Raw genomic sequence first — 21,567 nt, 5'->3', positions numbered from 1 at the left:
TATCACTTTTTTTTAATCTGTGTGTCTGCCAATGCCATGCATGTCATTCCATGCCCAGGCTATTATGAAAAATGCTGCAATGAACACTGAAGCACAAATGTCTCTGTGAGATTCTGATTTTAATTCTTTTGGAAAATACCCATGTATTTGGAAAACTACCCATTACTATGACCAAATACCTAAGAAAAACAACTTTAGAAATGGTTTAATTTGGCTCATGGTTTCGGAAGTTTCAGTCCATGGTTACCTGGCTCTATTGTTTCAGGCCTGTGGCAACCAGAAATATCACAGTTGAATGACATGAGGGAAAAAGCTGCTCCCTGAATGGCAGCCAGGAAGCAGAGAGGAGAGCCCAGGAGAAAAGACACCCTCCAAAGGCACACCCAGTGCCCTACTTCCTCCTTCCTGGTCCCTCTTCCCAATAGCCCATTCAGTGTATCACCAATGGGTTAACCCAGGGCCCTCACACTCCAATCACCAATCCAGGTGCCCCTTAACCCAATCAAGTTGATAATCAAGATTGACTACCACTACCCAGAAATGAGATCACTGAATCATACAGTAGCCCTATTTTTCATTTTTTTAAGAAAATGATCTCACAGATGACAACAAAAACATCTACAGTAAAAGTAAAAACAGGCAAGTGGAACAATATCAAACTAAAAAGGTTCTATTCAGCAAAGGAAACAACACAGTAAAAAGGCAACCTATGGAACAAGAGAAATATTTGCATATCATATATCAGATAGCAAGTTAATTTCCAAACATACATAAGAAATGCCTGGGCCAGGGATTTAGCTCAGTGGTTTCGCTGCCTGCTGCACAAGCGTAAGGACCCAAGTTTGATCCCCGGTACCACAAAAAAAAAAAAAAGAAAGAAAAGAAATGCCTGCAACTCATTAGCAAAAAAAAAAATCTAATGTATTAGTGTACTCCAGTGGTGTCAATAGGTCTATAAAGAGCTAAGCTGAAGAGGTTAAAGTTTAAAATCAACCAATCATTAAATTTATACATATCTTGTTCTATTGGAACTCTATTTCTAGGTATTCCTGAAAGAGAAATCTAAAGCGTATGTCCATACCAAACCTTTTAGGCAGCTGGGCATAGTGGTGCATGCCTATAATCCCAGCACTCTGGGAGGCTGAGGAAAAAGGACTGCAAAGTTTGAGCCCAGCCTGAGCAACTTAGCAACTGAGTGAGACCCTGGGTCAAAGTTAAAAAAATAGGAAAGGGCTGGGTGTATAACTCAGGGAGGGCTCTGAGTTCAGTACCAAAGGACGGGGAGGAAAACAACTTGTACACAAAAGTTGGCAGCTATTACCTAAGGACACTGTGAGAGCCAAAATCTGAAATGACCTAAATGTCTAACTGTGGGTGAATGTATACACAAGCTGCAATATATCAAAGAATGGAATAGTATTCAGTGAGATGAAACTAATTATTACACTCTAGTTTTTGGGGGGGGGTTTTGTTTGTTTTGGGGGTTTTTTTGGTACCAGAGATCAAACTCAGGACCTTGCGCTTGCGAGGCAGGTGCCAGAATCACTGAGCTAAATCCCCGGCCCCTGAAATGAATTACTGATGTAGACTACAACATGAATGAATCTCAATATAATCATGCTGAATGGAAGAAGCCAGACCAAAAGAAGTACTTACAATCGTATTTATATAAAACTCAGATTTAACCATAAAGACAGAAAACAGCTCAGTGATTGCTTGGGATTGGAGAGGTTGAGGAGCAATGGAAAGGAGAAAACACAAAGAGGGATGGAGGAGGAGAAGGGATGGGGATGTAAAAAACATTAAGATGTGTTATGTACATGTACCAACACCTCATGATGAATGTAATTACTATTTACTCCAAAAATGTACTAATAAAATAAAAATTTAAAAAGACGTAAAAATGTATAAAAGCCAGGTATGGTGGTTCACACCTGTAATCCCAGCACTCAGGAGGCTAAGGCAGGAGGATCACTGCAAACTCGAGGCCAATTTGTGCTACGTAGTGAGTGCAAGGCTAACCTGAACTATATGGTGGAGACCCTGTCTCCAACAAACAAAAGTATAAAAATACCTGGTCTACATAGCGAGACCCTGCTTCAAAAAAATATTTTAAAATATTAAAATATAGAATAAAAAAACAATGGACCTGAAGAAACCCCGGTGGGGGAGATTTTGGTGGAAGAGGGTAAAGCATATGTTCACTGACTTGAGTCTGCTGATCATGGGTATATACACATGTAAAATTTATTAAACTATACACTTTAAATATGTGAAACTTATTATATGTCCATTATACATAAATCAAGCTGTTAAAGATCTAAACAGAAAAAAAAGAAAAAAAATCTACAGAGGTTCTCTTCATAGTCATTCTCCAAATGACAATAAAAGAAATGTTCCATGAAAATAGAATTGTGTTTTCATCTTTTTTATTTTCTACAAGTTTGATCTTATAATAAAATGGCAATAATGTATGTTTTATTATTTTCAAATAAATTTTATAAATTGGTTATGAGATGTTATAATCTATATACATACTGAAGATATAAATAAATGAAACTGAGTTTGTACATACCTATCAAGGCTCACAAGCATGGGTTGGCCATCAGTCATGCCTTCCTGGATTCCAATTATGAATTTCTCATGTTGAAAACAAAAAGAAGAACCAAATGTGACCTTGGACATATTTTGGCAAGGCTACTGACAGGTGACCCCTTAAATCAACCTAGTCTTTGATTGCTATGTGCAAGAAAGGTTCCCCTTTCATCCTGGTTCTTTGGGGGAGGTGATATTTCCAGAAATACGTACACATGGTGACATAATAGGGACTCTTTTGTCAGAGCTCCTCCACCACCAACATTAGTAGCTGAGCAACAGCCACATGTGATGATTGTATCCACCCACCATTGACAATGGCATTGGACATAGCTAGCTTATTTCCATCACTACTTTTTTTGAGCTTGCTCTTATGTTTTAAGAGGTGCCAGGGGTACATTTTTGCACTGAAACCTAAAGATGTTTTAAAAACACTTTTCACAAAAAATAGTCCTTTGTCATTACATTATTTACTCATGTGTTTGTACATTTTTGCATGTTAATTTATGAATGATTTTTTTCAGTAAAAAATACATATTCAAGAATCAAAAAACAAACAAACAAAGTCTTATGCTTTAATCTCACCTTTAGCCTCTTCAACTTAGTTCCTTATAGACACACTGAGGCAATTAGACTAATAAATAACTTGGAGCGTGCCATGGTCCTGCTTATTGCATTTCTTACCCTGGATGTATTAACAGGTGAGCAATGACCAATCAATGATCTGTTCTAGTCTTGTGAACCAATATGATTATAACTAGTTTGCTATAACCGTCTTGTTCTTTTCTCTTTATGTGTAAAACCAGACCCTTCAAGTGCCACTTCAGAAGCACTTACTCTGGGCAACCAGAATACATCTTTTTCTCTGAGTGACTATCCTCACTTTGGCTCAGATAAACTCCATCTCTTCCATGCTGTGCAAGATTCTGTGTTTTAGGTTGAGAATATTTTATATGAATAGGTATTGGGCCCTATAAGAATTCTCAGGAAATTCGGAAAGTGACACTTGGTATGATTTGGATTGTATCCTTCCAAAATGCCCAAGTTGAAGTCCTAATCTCCATTTCTCAGAAAGGAAATAAGGTCTTCACTGAGGGAATCAGGTTAAGTGAAGTGTTCACACTGGTCTTTAACCTAGTATGACTTGTGCCCTTATAAAAAGGAGAAAGTTTGAGATAAATAGAGAGAGAAACCATGTGAACATGAAGACAGCTTAAAACAGAGGTGCTAGACAGATTCTCCCACCGAGCCTTCAGAAAGAACCAACAGTACCAGCACCTTGACCTTGGACTGCCAGTCTTCAGAACTGTGAGAAAATAACTATTTGTTATTTATGCTACTCAGTTTGGAACACTGCATTACAGCAACCCTAGCAAACTAATACCACACTACAGTGTAAGAGACAAAGGTCCTTCTGACCAGTAACTTACTGTAGCATTTTTGAAAGAAGAGGAAAACATCACTTGGACCAGTCTGAGTAAGAAGCTAATTGTAGCAAAAATAAATATATCTGGCTAAGGAAATTAATAATTCCTTAGTTAAGCGATAAGGAAAAGAATGTCAGCAAACAATAGCTTATCTTCTGGTTCTTGTTAGAAGTTTCTTAAGAAGCTAACAGCAGTAAAGTCATTGACATACAGGGCATGAAAAGCACCAGCTAATAAAACATTGACTTATGAGGAGACACAGTGGGTTTTTTTATTATTATTAACTAACTTTATTATCAAACACACACACATACAAAAAATTAAAACCACTCAAAGAAGAACAATGCAAGGGGAAAAAAACTACAATAATATTCAAATACAGTAGAACTCAACCAAAACAGAACTGAAAAGCACTTAAACATTTTTCCATATAACTTAAAAAAGCATCTCAAGCACCAACAAGACACCAGAGGATGTGATTTGTTTCAGAAAGGTCCCTAAAACCAACATTGAACAAATAATGATCTGGAAAAAAAAACTCCAGTTAGTTAGCAGACTCCACATAAGCCAAACTTCTCCCTAATTTAAATTTCGATACAGTCATATGACACCTGATGGAAACACAATCCGAGAAGTATGTTATTAGGCCATTTCATCCGTGTGTATCCTTAACTACACTTTCAGTTTCTCACACTAGAGAAACTATTCGGTATTTACACATAGAGACACATTGTTTCAAAACAATGTTTTATAATACAAATTTGTAACACAAATAATACTAGATAACAAATTTAATGTGATTTATTTCCCTGTGTATTTCAGATATCATATTTTGCGATTTCCATTGTCCATTTTCTGCTGCTATAACTGAACACCAGAGACTGGATAATTTATACAGAATAGAGGTTTATTTCATTCACTGTTCTGGAGACTAGTGAGTCCACAAGCACAGTGCCAAGGTCCAGCGATGAGGTAGGAAAGAAGAAATAAAGACAGGTGAAAGGAGACAAGGAAACTCATAATTTTAAAAATAAGAACTCTGGGGCCGGGTATTTAGCCCACTGGTTCCACTGCCTACCTCACAAGCAAGCGCAAGTTCCGGAGTTTGATCCCGGGTACCCCCCCCCCCAAAAAAAGAACTCTGGCTTCAGGATACAAACCTAGTTTTAAAAATTTTTCTCCCAAGACTCAAAAACCCTGAGCCATTTCCCTTCACTTGTAAAAGGACCTCAGCCATTCCTTTTCACTTGCAAAATGGACTTTTCCCTTTGGATGGCCACAGATCCCCCAATGGTCTGGAGGATCACCTGGGACTAGGTCAGCACTCCTCCCTACCAAGAGCACCATAACCTTCCACCTCCTCTTTCCATACACTTATAAGCTCTACAGATTGCCACCCCCAGTTGCACCCTAAATGTACCCAGCTTTGCACTCTATTGCTTTGAGAGTGTACTTTTAAAGTGTTGCTGTCTGGTGACAGTGAGGGCCTTCTTGCTGCACCATAAGATGGTGGTCAACACAGCAGGACAGGGCAGGAGCACTGGTCCAAGGCTCCTTTCCACCTCTTATAAAGCCATTCACACCATCATGAGGCCCCACATCCAAGACCTCATCTGATCCTAATCACCTCTCACCACCCTGATCCATCAACACGGATTTAGGGATTAAGTTTTCAACACGTGAACTTGTGGGAGACTCAAACTCTAGCATATTTATTTATAAATAAATCGTTTACATTATACTGACCTAGGAAAAAAAACACAGTAATTGAAAAATGAATGAGTCCAGAGACGTTGCTCAGTGGTAGAGCTGGTACTTAGCCTGTGTAAGGCCCTGGGTCCCCAGCACCAGAGAGGGAGAGAGAGAGGGAGAGCTACTGATTTTCAAACAATGAGATTGAAGCATGTTTATAAAACAACAAAGGTCAGAGAAATGATAAAATCATAAATTACATACACCCATGATTTTGTTAATTTTGCTCATATGTTCAAGGTGATTTGTTGAAATAATTAAATAAAACAGCTAAAGTAATAATCACTCAACATGGGTGAAGACACGTAATAAACACATGGTAAATGGAGCGCTTCACAGTAGCTGATTTTTAAGAGCAACACTCTACTCTGTTTTGATGCCACTTTCAGAGGTGCCTGGGAGCTATCTGAATGCTAATTATGGTTCTCATTAAGACAAGAAATTCAGCCTCATGGCAATCTCCATGCCAGGAAATCTGTCAGGTAGTTCAAAACAATAGCCATTAAGTTTATGAGGCACTTAATGGAACTTTTCTCCAACACATTTCTATGAATCTCATTTTCCCTATCTCATAGTCAATGACTTTTGTGTGAAAAATGTGACAGAGCATTTGTAAGTACCTGCCACCTCCACCCACGCTCCAACCACATTCTGTCTGTTCTTGGAATAGTGGTCTGAAAGGGAACAACTGAAACTAGGGAACATCCCAATCCTGTTCTAAATCAAGAGGCCACTTCAGTTACTTCTCATCCTCATAGAGATTGTGGAAAAAAAGAAAAGAAAAGAATAAAATGTGAACATTTCTGATCTTGCATCTTCTCTGGTCATCTATAGAGGCCAGCATAGTTTTAGTCCAGGCTGGGTTTTTCAAGAAGTCTGAATGCTGCAGGTGGGCATGGTGGAGTACACTGCAATCCCAGCCAGCACTCAGGAGGCTGAGGAAGGAGGATTGGGATGAGTTCGAGGCCAGCCTGGGTTATATAGTAAAACCACCATCTCAGAAAACAAAAACAAACAAACAAAAAAGTCTGAATGCAATAGGATTTGATAGATCCCAGGAAAGACCCATAGCTACATCTCCTCTTACATTTGTCTGCTATTGGTGATTGAATTTTCAACCATTATTTGAGGCTGCACATACAGGTCAGTAGTAGAGTACTTTCCTAGCATACATGGAGTTTGATTCCCATTTAATTTGAAATGTAAAAAATAAGCAAAGATCCATATATTTAATGTCTTATATGATAACCGACTGCTGGCAGTGATAACTGATTGGATGGAAGATACTAATAATCTTTTACATCTGGCTGGAGTATTTCTCAACTTCCATACTATGGAGAAAGTTGGAAAATTCTCTGCAGTAACAGGCCGCTGCTATAATTTTGTAAAACTTGGGGTTCTTTGTCTCTCAAAACTGAATAATAAATTGGAGAACAAAAGGAAGAATGTAGGAGTGTTTAATGGAAATAATAATAAGAAAAAAAGCTCTTCCAGGGATTTAGCTCAGTGGTGCCGCCGCCTGCCTCCCAAGCGCAAGGTCCCAAGTTCAATCCCAGGTACCAAAAATAAATAAATAAATCCCAATAAAATTTTTTTTAAAAAAAGCTCTTAGTGGATGCATGGTAGATACACAGCAAGAGGGAAAAGTCCAACGTGCTGTCTTTATCCTGGCCTTACACAGACAGGCAGAGCCTAGGGGCTTATTTCAAAGAAAGTAAGTTCAAAAGACTGCAAAAAGATGGGCCAGAGATTTAGCTCAGTGGTTCCGCTGCCTGCCCTGCAAGCACAGGGACCTGAGTTCGATCCCTGGTACCAAAAAAAAAAAAAAGACTGCAAAAAGAAACTGGTTATTTTGAATTTCTAATATGTTCTTGAAGTCTGGAAGCCCAGGTCCCGAGATAGGGAGGAGCTGTTAACTAACTTAGCTTACCTTCTTCCTGGGAGGAAGGGTCCCTAGCTCCCTTCTTATTGGAGCTTTCACCCTTCTTCTTGTGTTTTCCTGCATCTCGAAGCTTAGCCGGCTGCTTGAGGTAGTTTTTAACTATGGGCTCTTTTCCTTCATGGGACCCAATAGTCTGTTCTGATAGCATTCTCTTAACTCAATTAAGTAAGCTAACTACAGTTTGGGGGTACGAAGGAGCCTGTCTTGTGCATTATAGACTATTTACCGTCACTAGCCTCTAACTACTAGATGCCAGCGGAATCACCCCGCTGGGACAGTGAAAATGTCTCCAAATATGAAGTGTTCCTGAGGGCAAAATTACCTTTCGCTGAGAGCACTTGATTGAGAACCAGAGCTTTGTAGGCGGTGAAGACACAAAGATATGCAGGAACCTGGATGAATCTCAGAAACATCAGGAGGAGTGGTGGAAGCCTTGCCCAGAGTCCACATTGTATGATTGTATTCATATGATGTCCTAGAACAGCCAAGCTGGACCTAGGGTGGAGAAAGACAAAATGGTGATTGCCCGTGGGGGCATGAGCTCAGAGGTTGCTGGGCTGGGACAGAAGGGAACTTTCTGGGGAGTGATAATGTTCTACAGGTACGTCATTGGGGCTACACAGCTGTACGCACTCATCAAAAATCAGCAAGGGCCGGGGATTTAGCTCAGTGGTGCCGCGGCCTGCCTTGAAAGTACAAGGTCCTGAGTTCGACCCCTGGTACCAAAAAAAAAAAAAATCAGCAAATATACACTTAGTATGTGTGCATTTCATTTTACATAAAGCAAAAGTAAAAATAATAATAATAATATGTATGCTTAAGTGTTTAGGGGAAAGGATATTGTGTTCTGTTTATTCTGAAATGGACAGTATCTAAAGAAATAAGACGAGCTAAGGGACCAACAGAGGATGGGAAGAGAAAGATGACAGACAGTAAAATGCTTACCGTAGAACTGCAGCACTGTATATATGGTGTTTACTGTTAAGAGTTTTTCAGGTTTCTAAATGTTTAAACTTTTTTTTTATAATAAAACTTGGGGAAAAGATAAATCACCGATTAGTGGGGTCAGATGTCCTAAGCCAGCAGCTTCACAAATGTTCATGCTGACAAAGCCAGCTTTGTGCTCCTTTCCTTCACTCAAATCTTCAGTCAAAATCAGATCCCAGCTGTCTCTGACCTCCCTCTGAAAAGTAATACTTTTCAGGTGCTTAATGCTGTATTCTGCATTATCTTTCTTTATAGCACTTGTAACCTGACATATATTTATGCCCTAGTCATTCATCTCCTGCTGCAGGAATATAAGTTCAATGAAATCAGATTAATTATCTGTTTTATACAGTGTGGGCTCCCCAAGGTCTACAACAATGACTGGCATATAGTAGCAGCTCAATAAATATTTGCTGAAAAAATACTGAAAGGATAAAACATTTTATGTTATTACTGTGTGTAGATGATGGGTGAGGCATAGATAAAGCAAGATTGGAAAAAAATAAAGCAAGATTGGACATAATCTCTCCTCTCAAGGGCTCTTCAACCTAGTTGGATGACACAGGGCAGTAATAAATAAGATAATAACACGAAGTAGCATATGCTAAGTGGCAAAGAAAAAAGCTAAAGAACAAAGCAGAAAAGCTCTCCTGGAGGAGATGACATTTAAGCTTTGTCTCCTAGGAGGAGTGATGACTGCCTGGTTTCCTTTGGGAGTCAGACTTGTCACTATGAGTTAATACACTGGGATGCTACCTTTCAGGCTTGAGTGACGTATCAGCTCTCCGGAAGTCACTCAGCTTGATGGGTGCTGGCACACAAAGCTTTGGGGATTCCCAGGGCTGCAAACAACTGAGGAAAGGAAGAATAGAACACAGGGAGCAACTGATAGACACTGTCCCAGAAGGAGGAATGTCATTTATAGCTAGCCAGAGATAGGAAAAAGAGCATTTCTCCTTCCAAGCCTGAGAGAAAGAAGTTGTTTGTAAGGGTAGAACTGAAAAGATGAGTCAAAAACACGGTGTTTATGCCTTCATTTTCTCTGCAAGAGTAAGGACCTTGAGAAAATCCTAAGTGCTTAGGAAATGGACAGAGATGTTATTATACTGTGATCAAGAGGCTGTGGGTTGACTGAGTTCAAATCTCCATTCTAGTACTTCTTAGCTGCATAATTTGGAGCAAGTTATATACCTTCTCTTTGCTTTAAGTTCCTTATGTATAAAATGGGAGTGGAAATAATAATAGTATCTACCTACTGGGTTGTTATGAGAATTGACTATAAATGAATGCACGTATGAAAAGTATTATGAATAATACTTGGCACTGTGAACTTAAGTTCCCAGAAGAAGCCACAGTTACACAGAGTCTCCCAGAGAAAATCTCACAGAATTATACATTCCCAGAGTGATGGGGACTGAATGTGTCACCTTCTGATTCTTATGTTGAATCTCTAACCTTCAGTGATAAAGCTTTTTTTTTTTGCAGTACCGGGGATCAAACTCAGGACCTTGCACTTGCCAGGCAGGTGTGGTGTCACTGAGCCACATCCCCAGCCCAGTGACAAAGCTTTTAAAAAGAGAATTCAGATTTTCTTTTCAAAGCTGCCTATCTCACATTTGGTGTGGGCCTCTATGTCTAGTATTTCAGGTGGAATTTAACTGTATTTTTAAATTTGAGTAAGGGTTTTGTGCATTTAACTTCCTACCTAGCTTTCTTCATTCATAATGACATTCTTACCATGGGGGTCTTGACAAAACAGAGTAAAATGTGCTGTGTAAATAGTTTATTTGTAATAAAGGCACCTGAAATAACCTATATTTTTTACATCTAATACAGACCCTGATTTACTTGCATTGTTGTCAGGATCAATTATGAAACTGAAGTTTGGTGCCTCCTCTATTATGTTTTTTCCCTTGTAGCAGTTGTGTTTAATGTCATTAAAAAGAAATAAAAGTTGTCAGTGGCAAAAAAAAAAAAAAAAAAAAGAGAGAGAGAGAGAGAATTCGGGTTAAATACGGTATCGGGCTCAGAGAATGAGATCCCTAAAATACGCCATATTTCGGCAGGCTGAGCAATTTGATCTAAAGGAAGTCGCAAGGCCTCCAAAAGCCTGCTCGGAATCAAAGTGCACCTAAACTCCCCTCCTCTCCACCGAAGTGCAGGGAGACAGTTTCCTGACTGCACTAAGATCAGGCTGCAAAGGGAACTTAACTGCCATCCAGCCCCACCCATCCTCTCCCATCCTCTAATATCTCAAAGAGGGGATTGTGAGTCTGTTCCATTGCAAGAGCTTTTCTATCCCTCGGAATCACTCAAATTCCAGACACTGTCTCCTCAACCACTTACCCCCAATAACCATTTACAAGCCCTCAAAATGTCTACAGTGTCTATTCTGCCCCTTCTCTAGACACAAAGGGGTATATAAATTTCTGAACAGTGTCAAGCAGATGGGTAATCAGATTGCTGTGAACCCCTTTCAGTGGTGACTTGCTCTTTCTGCTTGTTAATAAATGTACATAACGTTTCTCCTATGCGATCTCTGGAGGTGCATTCCAGCCAACCTTCAGTGCCCAGAGGGGGAATTTCCCTACACGGCTTCTAAGCTTGGGGCCTGATTCAACCTGACTGGGGTATAGACAAGAAGAGAAAGAAACAACAAAGCACACAGGAAAGACCACATATACACACCGTGGGAACACAGCCCACTTTAAGCCTTGGTCAAGTCCAGACTGGTCAGTACCTTGATCTTGGACTTCTAGCATCCAAAACTAAGAGAAAATATGCTTCTGGTGGGGAAGGCTTCCAGTCTGTGGCATTTTGTAACGGCAGCTCTTGAAAATTAATACGCATGGGACACCCTAAGGTTTCACCCTCAGTGTGGCAGGATCAAAATAACTACATAACAGATCATCTTAAAACTGACTCATATTTACCAAGCTCATAAAAAGTTTGCTGTGTAGACCAGAGAGTAATAATGATAAGCATAGCAAAATACAGCCTTCCTCTGCCGGGGATATAGCTCAGGGGTGCCACACCTGCCTAGCCAGAGCAAGGTCCTGAGTTCAATTCCCAGCACCAGGAAAAAAAAAAAATAGAGCCTTCCTGACAAGTGGAATATACACTGTAAACAACCAGTGCATTCTCCTCCATGACAAATATTTGGGAGCCTCAGTTATTATTTAAAGGCTCCTCCTTCCCAAATGTCTATCCAGCTGTTGGTAGGAATTTCTCCAGGTCTTGCCTCAAGGGAACTGTCCCCGGGTCCCTCTGCCTATTTTTGACCTGAAGCTCAAGATCCTTAGGAAAGAGCCCCCTGCCGGGGACAGCTGTGTCCCCACCCTGGTGGTGATGACCACTCAGATGCAACCACTCTGTCCTCTGTTTGGGCAGCCTGTTGCTGCTGCTGCTTCCCCAGAGGGAGAGTGGACGGTAGGTTTGCTAACTATGATAAAGAATACAGGAAATGATGCAGAGTCCACCTTCCAACTGCTGCGAACTTCAAAGGTTTCTGTCAGGCCTGACTCTCCAGTGGGAATCCCAGTCAGCTCCCGGCATCCCCACAAATTGAGTTCGGACCCAGGTGCACCCCAGAAGACGTCCTCCAGCGCCCCCATCCTACCTCAGGCTGATTGAGAGTATGCAGTAGTTCAAGCACCCTAGTTCGATCCCCGGCACCAAAAAAAACCAAACAAACATAACTGAGAGTGCGCAGTAGCAAACTGGCTGGGGAAGTAGGAGTGATTTGTTAATCCTAGGACACATGCGCAGAACAGTTCCGGAAGCTCTGCACAGGTGCACATGGACTTCTCGCGAGAACTTGAGCAGGTTTTCCAGAGGATGGCCCAGCTAGATCGGACGACAGCTAGATCGGACGACAGCCAGAGGCAAGGGTAAAAAGCAGACAGTTTACATGGAGTTTTTTTTGCCACTGTGTTGTTTCACAGTAGTCCACCCTCGCGCTGTAGGGTGTATGTACCTTTTTTCCTACTTTTACTTGGCCCAAACTCACTCTGCAAAGCCTGTTTCTTTTCTTCCCTTTAATGTAAAATCTTGCCATTGTTTTTGTTTGTCTTGACCAATTATTTGCTCAGGACAGAGAGAACTTAGAAACCACCTCTATAAGGAAACTCCGGTGCCCCCAAGCCCAGTAACAAATGTGATTTTCCTCAGGGAGAAGCCCTCACACGTGGCTGGAGTGCCTTCGTGGTTTGTACAGGCTAACAGCAAGGGCCCACAGTACCCTTAGTCTTAAAACCCCTTCTTGAGAGTCGTGCCTTTTAAAGAGGCTATGAACCTCACCGGACAGGGCCCAAGGAGGTCCCAGATGCGAAGATAAAGAATCTTGACTCACCCTGTCCATGTGATAGGTTGCAGGTTCTCTGACTTGAATCAAGAAAAAGAATTTGGGGGGCATGGCAGTTAAAAGGAATAAAGGGATTTATTAGGCAGAATTTTATATTTATTTATTTATTTATTGAGACAGGGTCGCACTATTTAGTTCAAGCTGCCCTTGAACTCACTATGTAGCCCAGGCTGGCCTCAAAGTTGCAGTGATCTTTCTGCCTCAGCCTCCCAAAAAGTATACACTCAAACAAATAGAGCACCAGCCCTCAAGAGAGAGAGGCAGCTGGGGATTTAGCTCAGTGGTTCCACCGCCTGCCTCGAAAACGGAAGGACCGAAGTTTGATCCCAGGTACCAAAAAAAAAGAGAGACAGGCACATTGTTTCCTAGAGGGAGCATTTATATTTCTCTTCAGGGGATGGAAACCTATGGAATTTGTGAGTCTATAGGAAGTTCTTGGGGTTTGGTTTATGGAAAAAGATAATCCACTCACAGAAAGATAAATGGCCTATTTTACAGGTGAAAGGCCCTGTTTTGTTTTGTTGCTGTTATTGTTTTTTAAGATGGGTGATCTAAGATGTTTTGCCTAAAAACATTCTTTTTTTCCCCCCCTGTACCAGGGATTGAACTCAAGACCTTGCACTTCCGAAGCAGGTAAGGTGCTACTGAGCTAAATCCCCGGCCCTGCCTGAAAACATTCTTTAAACTCTCTTAATCTATTCCTTTTTCTTAAGGTCAGATTTCTGCCCTTTATCAACTAAGCTAATTTATGGCCTTAAAATATCATCAATGGATTTTATAAGTGGTGGGCTTGAACATAAAGAAGTACAAACAAACCTAGGGAATACTGATATCGATAGCCTTGATCTTGCTGGCTTTTAAGCCCAACCTTTCATTACTATGACAGTGTAAATGAAGTCACTAAAGAAAAGATATGGGGTAAAAACCTGAAGAGGACCTAAGAAGGACTTTGGAGGGAAAAATACCAGTAGTTATCGCAGAGATGGAGAAAGGAGAGCCCTTAGACTGTGAGGAGCCGCCAGGAAGCCAAGACAAAAATAAGGAGAGAGCCAGGCATGGTGGTGCATGCCTGTAATCCCAGCACTCAGGAAGCTGAGGCAGTAGGATTGCAGTGATTTTGAGGCCAGCCTGGGCTACACAGTGAGGTCAAAGCCAGGCTGAACTACATAATGAGACTGTGTCTTAAAACAAAAACAAAACAAAGACAAACAACAACAACAACAAACCACAGAGAGAGTAGACACATGGAGTTGGTGTTCTGAAGTTTCAGTGTTTCTAAAAATACAATTTTTAAATAATGATTTTCTTTTGCTTCTTCCGCCCCCCGCCCCCATCTCTCTATCTTTGTTTCTTTCTTTCTTTGAGATAAGGTCTTACTATGTAGCCCAGGCTGGCCTCAAACTCTTGGCAATCCTCCTGCCTCAGCCTCCTGAGTATGAAGATTACAGGTATACACCACCACACCTGGCTTTCTTCTATACTACCTCATTATAGGGCCAGGGATTTAGCTCGGTGGTGCAGCCACATGCCTCAAAAGCTCAAGGTCCTGAGTTCAATCCCGGGTACCAAATTTTATATATATATATATATAACCTCATTATATATGGATGTGACCATGGTAGTGTTATCAAGTTTTAGGGTGCTGGAGTCTCCCTCTGGAGGTGGTTTCTAGGTTCCTTCTGTCTTGAACAGAGAATTGGTCAAGACAAGCATAAATGGTAGCAAAGTTTTGTTAAAGATAAGAAAAGAAACAGGCTATGCAGAGCAAGTTTGGGGCAAGTGAAGCTTGAGGAAAGGCCACCACAGAAGAGAGAACACAGTGCCAAAAACTCAGTGTGGACCATCCTTTTTGTGTCACTCACTCCTCAGGCTGCCATCAAGTCTAGGCCGTCCCATCCAAAACCTGCTCAAGTCCTTGGGAGAAGTCCATATGCAGGGTTTTTGGAGCTGTTCTGCACATGTGTCCTGGGATTTCGTAATTAACAGGTCACACCTACTTCCCCAGACAGTCTGCCACACCCTAATCTCCTGTCTCAGGAGATCTTCAAATAAATTTTAAGAAGGAGATGCAATATTGACCCAAGTATTAATCCAGTAAATGACAATATAACAGATGTGATTCACTCTATTCAAAATTTACCTTTGAGGTTCTACTTTCTCTGAGGCCATAAATGGGAAGAAAACAGGAGAAAAGCAGCTGAGGGTCTGGGGGTGTGGCTCAGTGGTAGACATTTGAGCGGACCCAAAAGGACACCATACCTGTGTGGTTGCTGTAGGCATATCTGAGGACAGAGTGGATGATCAGAAGAGGCTATGGCATGGAAGGTTATGAATGGGTACTGAACCAGGAGAAAGAATTCATAGAGGTTCAACCCCAGAGGAAGAAACATTGAATCTGGGAAGCTCAGTACCCAAAAGTACTTTTGTGAGATTTATGGAGACGTGGTGTTACCAGATGTGGGGTGCTGGAGTCTCCTTCTAGAGGTGGTTTTAGGTTCTTTCTGTCCTGAGCAAAGAATTGGTCAAGACAAGCTCAATGATAGCAAGGTTTTACATTTACTAAAGGTAGGAAAAGAAACAGGCTCTGGAGGGCAAACTTGGGGCCAAGTAAAAGTAGGAAAAGAAGTGCAGTACCCTCTATAGGGTGAGGTGCAAGGGAGAACACAGTGGCAGGGAGCTCAATGCTGACTGTGTCTCCCACTCCTCGGACTGATGTCAAGTCTAGACTGTCCTGTTGAAAACTTGCTAGAGTTCTCCTGAGAAGAATTGAAGATGGCACTCTCTGATTGGGTCCACATGCAGGGGCTCTGGGAACTGTTCTATGCTCCAGCCATGCCCTAATCTCCTGCCTCAGTGGGGCTGCAGGTTTGAAAAGCAAGGAGAGAACAGAGGAGCAGTGGCACAGTATATGCTAAGTATGCAAGAGGCCCTAGGTTCTATCCCCAGAACCACCAGAAAAGTAAAGAAAAGCTGCTTCCTAATTTCAGAGGGAGGTCTCACCTTGGCTCTCTCTAATATACACCTTGCATTTTATCTGTTGCAATCATCTGTAAGGAAAACAAAGACAGTGCTATCCTCACGTTGCTGATAAGAAATCAAGATAAAAAAAAGAAATCAAGGTGAAATCATACTTTTAGAATAAGACAGGACTGATCTAAAATCCAAACCATCTTTCATTTTCAAGTCAGACATTCCTCCTGTAGGATTGTGGATGCAAACAAGATACAGGTGGGCTGAGGATTTAGCCCAGTGGTTCTACCACCTGCCTCGAAACCACAAGGTCCCGAGTTCAATCCCCAGTACCAAAAAAAAAAAAAAAAAAAAAAAAAGATACAGGTACTTGTCTTTCCAGACCTGCCCTTTCTTATCAAGACTCTTTTGTTTTTGTTTTTTATGGTGCTGGATATTGAATCCAGAGCCTCATGCATGGTTGGTAAGCCTTCTGGCATTGAGCTGTGCTCCAGCCCCAAGCCACTTCTGGACATTTCTCCCCCCTACTGTCTTTGGAAGCCTTCCCCTCTGCATCTACCTAGTTGGCCACTATTCTTTGCAGTGCTGGGGCCAGATGGTGGTGGGGAATCCCGAGAAACATTCCCACAACACTGGTCCACACTGCAGGAGAAAGCACTCTTTATGTACCGTGGATTTTCCCATTTGGATAATAACTGGACTATAGAATTACAGTACCTATTTCTTTCTCCCTTTCCAGCAAGTTCTCTGGCAAGATAACACTAGCCTCAATGGGTTCTGGGGAGAGGAGGAGGAGAAAGAGGAATCAGAGCCACTCAGAAGAATCTGAACTGAGCAGTGGTAGACCGAGCTGGATACACTTTGTCTCTGCAAACACCCATCACAGCTAATGAGATGGAAATGCAATGGGAAATGAACCACACTTTTTAAAACCTTCTTTTCCAATTTCATTGACTATGAAAATTTGCAGGAAACCTTCAGAGATGAGAAGGGAGATGGTGAAAGCAAACCAGACCAGAATACAAAATAACTTCATTCACATCAGAAATCACTGGCAGGATTTTGCTGTTACACACAATCTGTTAGTTGGTTGAATGGAGGACAGCCTGGTCAGAGTGGGGTCAACTGTGCCAAAAGAAGACAACAGTCATCAGTTCCCTTTTTCTCCGGGCAGAAACCAGGACGTGACATTATCCATGCGAGCAAGGCAAGGGTTTAATGGCTTTGTATTTGCATAATGACTTTCCCTTAGTGCTTTTGCTGTCCTGACTAATTGCTTTAGAATCTTCTGCTACATCTGTTGGGTTTTAACACTTTTGTTGTTGTTGTTGTTGCTGAGGATGGAACCCAGGGCCTTGTGCAACATCCCCAGCTGTCCTGTTACTGGATGAGGGGTTCCATGGGCTCCTTTCCTGGTCCTTAGTGTTCTGGACAAAGAACTGGACAAGACACACAAAAAGGGCAGCAAGGATATACAGTCATTGAAGGCAGAAAGGAGCGGGCAGACTTTAGTATCAGAGATACCTGGGCTGGTCTCCACCTCATGTAAAGAAGGCCCTGAGATACCTGTCCTATCAAAAACTCATTTGAGCTGGGCATGGTGGCTCATACCTGTAATCCCAGCACTTGGGAGGCTGTGGCAGGATGACTGCTGCATGTTCAAGGCCATCCTGGGCTACACAGTGAGTTTAAGGCCAGGTTGCACTATGTAGCAAGACCCTATCTCAAAAAAAAAAAAAAAGTAGCACACCAAAACAACAACAATAAACCCCTCACTTGATATAAACTGTCATTTCAAAAAGTTCACTCAGCCTCTCAGCACAGGTAAATGAAAGATCAGAAACATCTTTGGTGCTCCCCTCCCTCACCCCCTTTTCTCTCGTGACAGCATCTCCGCTAAGTGGCCAGGCTGGACTTGAACTTGAGATCCTCCCACTGAAGCCTCCGGAGTAACTGGGATTACAGCCATGTGTCTTCTAATAAAATCAAAATCTTCAAGCCCAGCCATGTCCCAGGCCACCTATATAAAATTTTGGAACATGGGTTGTAAGAAACAGAATTCCTAGGATTTTCCTGGTGACATATATGATGTTCTATCAGGAAGAAGGTCATAACCCAGGAAGCGCCTGGTTTCACAGGGCTGTGATCCCAGCTGCTCAGGAGGTGAATTCAGAACTGCAAATTTGATCTCACCTGGGCAATTCAGGGAGACTCTGTCTCAAAAGTCAGGGGCCAGGGATTTGGCTCAGTGGTGTCGGTGCCTGCCTGGCAAGCACAAGGTCCTGAGTTTGATCCCCATACCAAAAAAAAAAGTTAGAGTGTGTGGAGGGGCGGGGCACTCAGGGCTTCCTGATGCAGTCTCCAGTAGCAGAGGAGGCAGTTGGACACTTCTGCTCCTGCATGCTGTGTACTCACCGGATTGAGGCAGGAGGGGGGAAATAAACTAGGTAGAGAAGAGACAAAGAAAACCATAATTGGATTGAGGCAGGAGGGGGGAAATAAGCTAGGTAGAGAAGAGACAAAGAAAACCATAATTTCAAAAGAGTGCTTTTAAAAAGACTGCAACTTCAGGACACAAAGCTACCCATGGTTTTGCATATCTGCATGACAGAGGTTTGCTTATACTTCTTAGGCTTTTTTCCCTCCTCACCCCAAATCCCTAAAAGATATTATAAATCTATAAATTACCTTAATTAATAAGGTAAGGGACAGAAATCTGGCCTTAAGACAGAGAAACTGATTCAAAGGTTTCAAAGAATATTTTTTAGGCAAAATATCTTAGATCACTCTTCTTCAAATTAAAAACAAACAAAACCAATAGGGTGGGTACCTTTCTCCTGTGAAATAGGACATTCTTTCATTTGTAAAATGAGCCTTTATCTTTATTTTGATTGTTTTTTGAGACAGGGTCTCCCTGTGTGGTTCAGGATGGCCTTGAACTCACTATGTAACCCAGCTGGTCTTGAATTTATGGCAATTCTCCTGCCTGAGCCTCCTTACTGCTGTTTAACCTGTGGGTTGGCCTTCACTTTTCTTGTGTAAACCAGTAGTTCTCTTAACCTTTTTTGTATTTCCCACCCTTTTTCTCTCCTTGTTTCAATTTAGATTTCTTCTGACTTGCGCTTCTTATCTGGCTTTTTGTTTTATTTTGTTTTGGTTTGGTTTCTGGTTTTTTGAGCCTGAGTCTTAGTATCGTAGCCCATTCTGGCCTCAAACTCACTATGTAGCCCAGGCTGGCTAGAACTCATGGCAGTCCTCCTGCCTCAGCCTCCCAAGTGCTGGGATTACATGTGTGTGCCACCAAGCCCAGCTCACTGATGCCTCTCAAAAACTTTTTTCTATGACAGAAGTCAGTGAACCCAAAACCTCCCCAGTGGGTGAGGTGAGTACTGGCTCCTCATCTCCATTTGAGAACCCTCCTCAGACCCTGTCGGGTGACAGGATGAGCTTGAACAAAACCCTGTTCCTTCACACCTTACTAGCAGTGCCTTCCTGCCAATAGAGTCCTAACTCTACAAGTCACACTGTCCTCAAATTACCTCAAACAACCCTGACAGTTGTCCCAGACTTTTGCAAAAGAGGACCCTGGTCTCACACTTGAAAAGTCGCACTAATTCTGGTCTTTTCCACTTGTGGATTTGCTTGGTCTCTGTGATCACCGTCTAGAGCCCTTGATGCCCTCATCAGCTGGGTTGAGCTCCTATGCCATGACTGATAACTGCTCCTATTAGGTGCTTGTCTTCGTTTCTTTCTTCGTCACTGAGACGCAATATCCAACACTCACAACTTAAAGGAGGAAAGGTTTATTTTGGCTCACAGTTTGTAGAGGTTCAGTCCATAGACAGCTGGCTCCAAGGCAGGGTGGTGTCGCAAAGGGGCGTGGTGGCAGGAAGCAGTGCAGGGTTCAAGGGAGGAGGAGGGACATGTGTACAGCCTTCCAGGCCACTCCCACGGTGACCACCTCCTCCAATCCATTCTCCTCCCAACATCGCATTCAGCTATAAATTCATCAGTGGCCTAATCCATTAATGAGTATCACACCCTCAGGATCCAATCTAATGACCATATGAGGCTTGGTGGGGACATCTAGATATAAACCGTTACAGTGGAGCTGGGGGCAAGACACCATGGTAAGGTGGAAGTCAAAAGGACTACAGTCAGTAGATCTTGAGCTGGGGTTGGTGGTGCAGTCCTGTCATCCCAGCACTCAGGAGGCTGAAGCAAGAAGATCATCTCAAGGTTGAGGCCAGCCTGAGTGACATAGTGCAAGGCCCGCCTGGCCTACATACCAAGACTCTGTCTCAAAAAACCAAAAAAAGTGCTTACTTCGGCAGCACATATACTAAAAAACCAAAACAAAACAAAATTGGTAGATCTGTATTCCAAACTTGGTTGGCTACTGACAATTTCTCTAACCTTGGACACTTAGTTGTAAGTCATTTCATAATCAGAGAGTAGTAAGAAATAGCTTTCAGGTGAGCTTAATATATCCCAGGGCCTATAGAAAACACCATACACATTTCAATTTGTATGTATGTAATGTTTGAAATAAAATAAATTAAATAATTCTCATTCCCTCAATGAAGATTAAGGCATCAACTTTTATTCTTACAGCTTTTCTTCTCCCTCTCTCTCTCCCTCCCTCCCTCGCTCTCTCTCTCTCTCTCTCTCTCTCTCTCTCTCTCTCTCTCTCTCTCTCTCTCTCTCTCCCCCCTAGAACAAATAAATACATTTATCTCTATTGGGTCTATAAAATGCTCAGAGAAACTTAAAATCTTCAAGGATTTAATTTTAGGCAACAAAATATAAAACACGGTTAATATCATTCCTGGAAACTTCTCAGAATAGCGAAGATTTCCTCACATAAATCAATGGCTTACTTCTTATTGCAGAAGAATTCCAGTAAACACAAATGAGGACAGCATCTTCAAGAGTCAGAATATGGTTTGACCTATGACCGAATACAGTTCAATTTTGTTTCACTTTTAAAAAGAGAGAGACCGTCATTGAAAACTTAGTGGAACAATCAGAAGCTTAGCCAGACTAGATCAAGGGATATTGAATATTGTCTCCAAAATTAAGTGTGGTTTTGTTTTTCATCTGCCCAGCAAATCAATGTTGTCATGGTTGCATGAAATGGAGAAATAAAATTAACCTTTGAAAATCAAACTGTAAAAGCCCATCACAGTGTGAAGTCTAGCCCGCTGATAAAAACAACTACGCTACATTAATTTTTGTTTAAATGGGTGGTTGAAGATACGGCTGGGGAATGTGTTATCTTTCCTCTCTCAAAATAAGGGTCACGGCCAGCACACTTATTACAAAAGACACGTTAGCAAGAGAGAAGGGCAGCAGGTTTACATAGCAAAGCTTACATGACCGGAAACGCAGGCTCAAAGACCCAGGAAAAACTGTATTGTGACAAAGCTTCAGTTTAATGAAGAGGGGCAGCCATGTAGAAACACGACTGGACAAAAGGCCCTGATGTACCGGGAATAGACAAGGGGATCCGCAAGTCCTGCCTGTTCTGA

The 21,567-nt window shown here is 41.8% G+C and overlaps 1 protein-coding gene and 1 long non-coding RNA gene across 6 annotated transcripts in view; one reads left to right on the top strand and one right to left on the bottom strand.

Moving 5' to 3' along the window:
* Nucleotides 1–12,467, bottom strand: part of B4galt6 (beta-1,4-galactosyltransferase 6) — a 120,179-nt gene extending 107,712 nt beyond the window's left edge. The window contains exons 1-3 of one of the 5 annotated variants that reach the window (XM_087193766.1): nt 12,323–12,430; nt 9,460–9,555; nt 8,039–8,211 (exon numbers count right to left, since the gene is read on the bottom strand). In XM_087193766.1, coding sequence (XP_087049892.1) covers nt 8,039–8,211; nt 9,460–9,555; nt 12,323–12,399 — 346 coding nt within the window. In that variant the 5' untranslated portion in view covers nt 12,400–12,430. Of the gene's footprint in view, nt 1–2,575; nt 2,641–8,038; nt 8,212–9,459; nt 9,556–12,322 lie in introns of those variants that run through there. The other 4 variants (XM_087193769.1, XM_021265118.2, XM_021265117.2 and 1 more) reach the window with 4 other exon arrangements.
* LOC106010049 (uncharacterized) lies at nt 12,457–17,898 on the top strand. Its single transcript, XR_001184003.3, has 3 exons — nt 12,457–12,593; nt 13,666–13,699; nt 16,776–17,898. It is a non-coding gene; the product is annotated as an uncharacterized LOC106010049 (long non-coding RNA).
* The last annotated feature ends 3,669 nt before the right edge of the window (nt 17,899–21,567 follow it).

This window comes from Heterocephalus glaber, unplaced genomic scaffold (assembly GCF_053883595.1).
Source record: "Heterocephalus glaber isolate CG9 unplaced genomic scaffold, H.glaber_assembly_v1.0 deba00000331, whole genome shotgun sequence".
Lineage (NCBI taxonomy): Eukaryota > Metazoa > Chordata > Mammalia > Rodentia > Bathyergidae > Heterocephalus > Heterocephalus glaber.
This window is presented reverse-complemented; position numbering and strand designations above follow the sequence as displayed.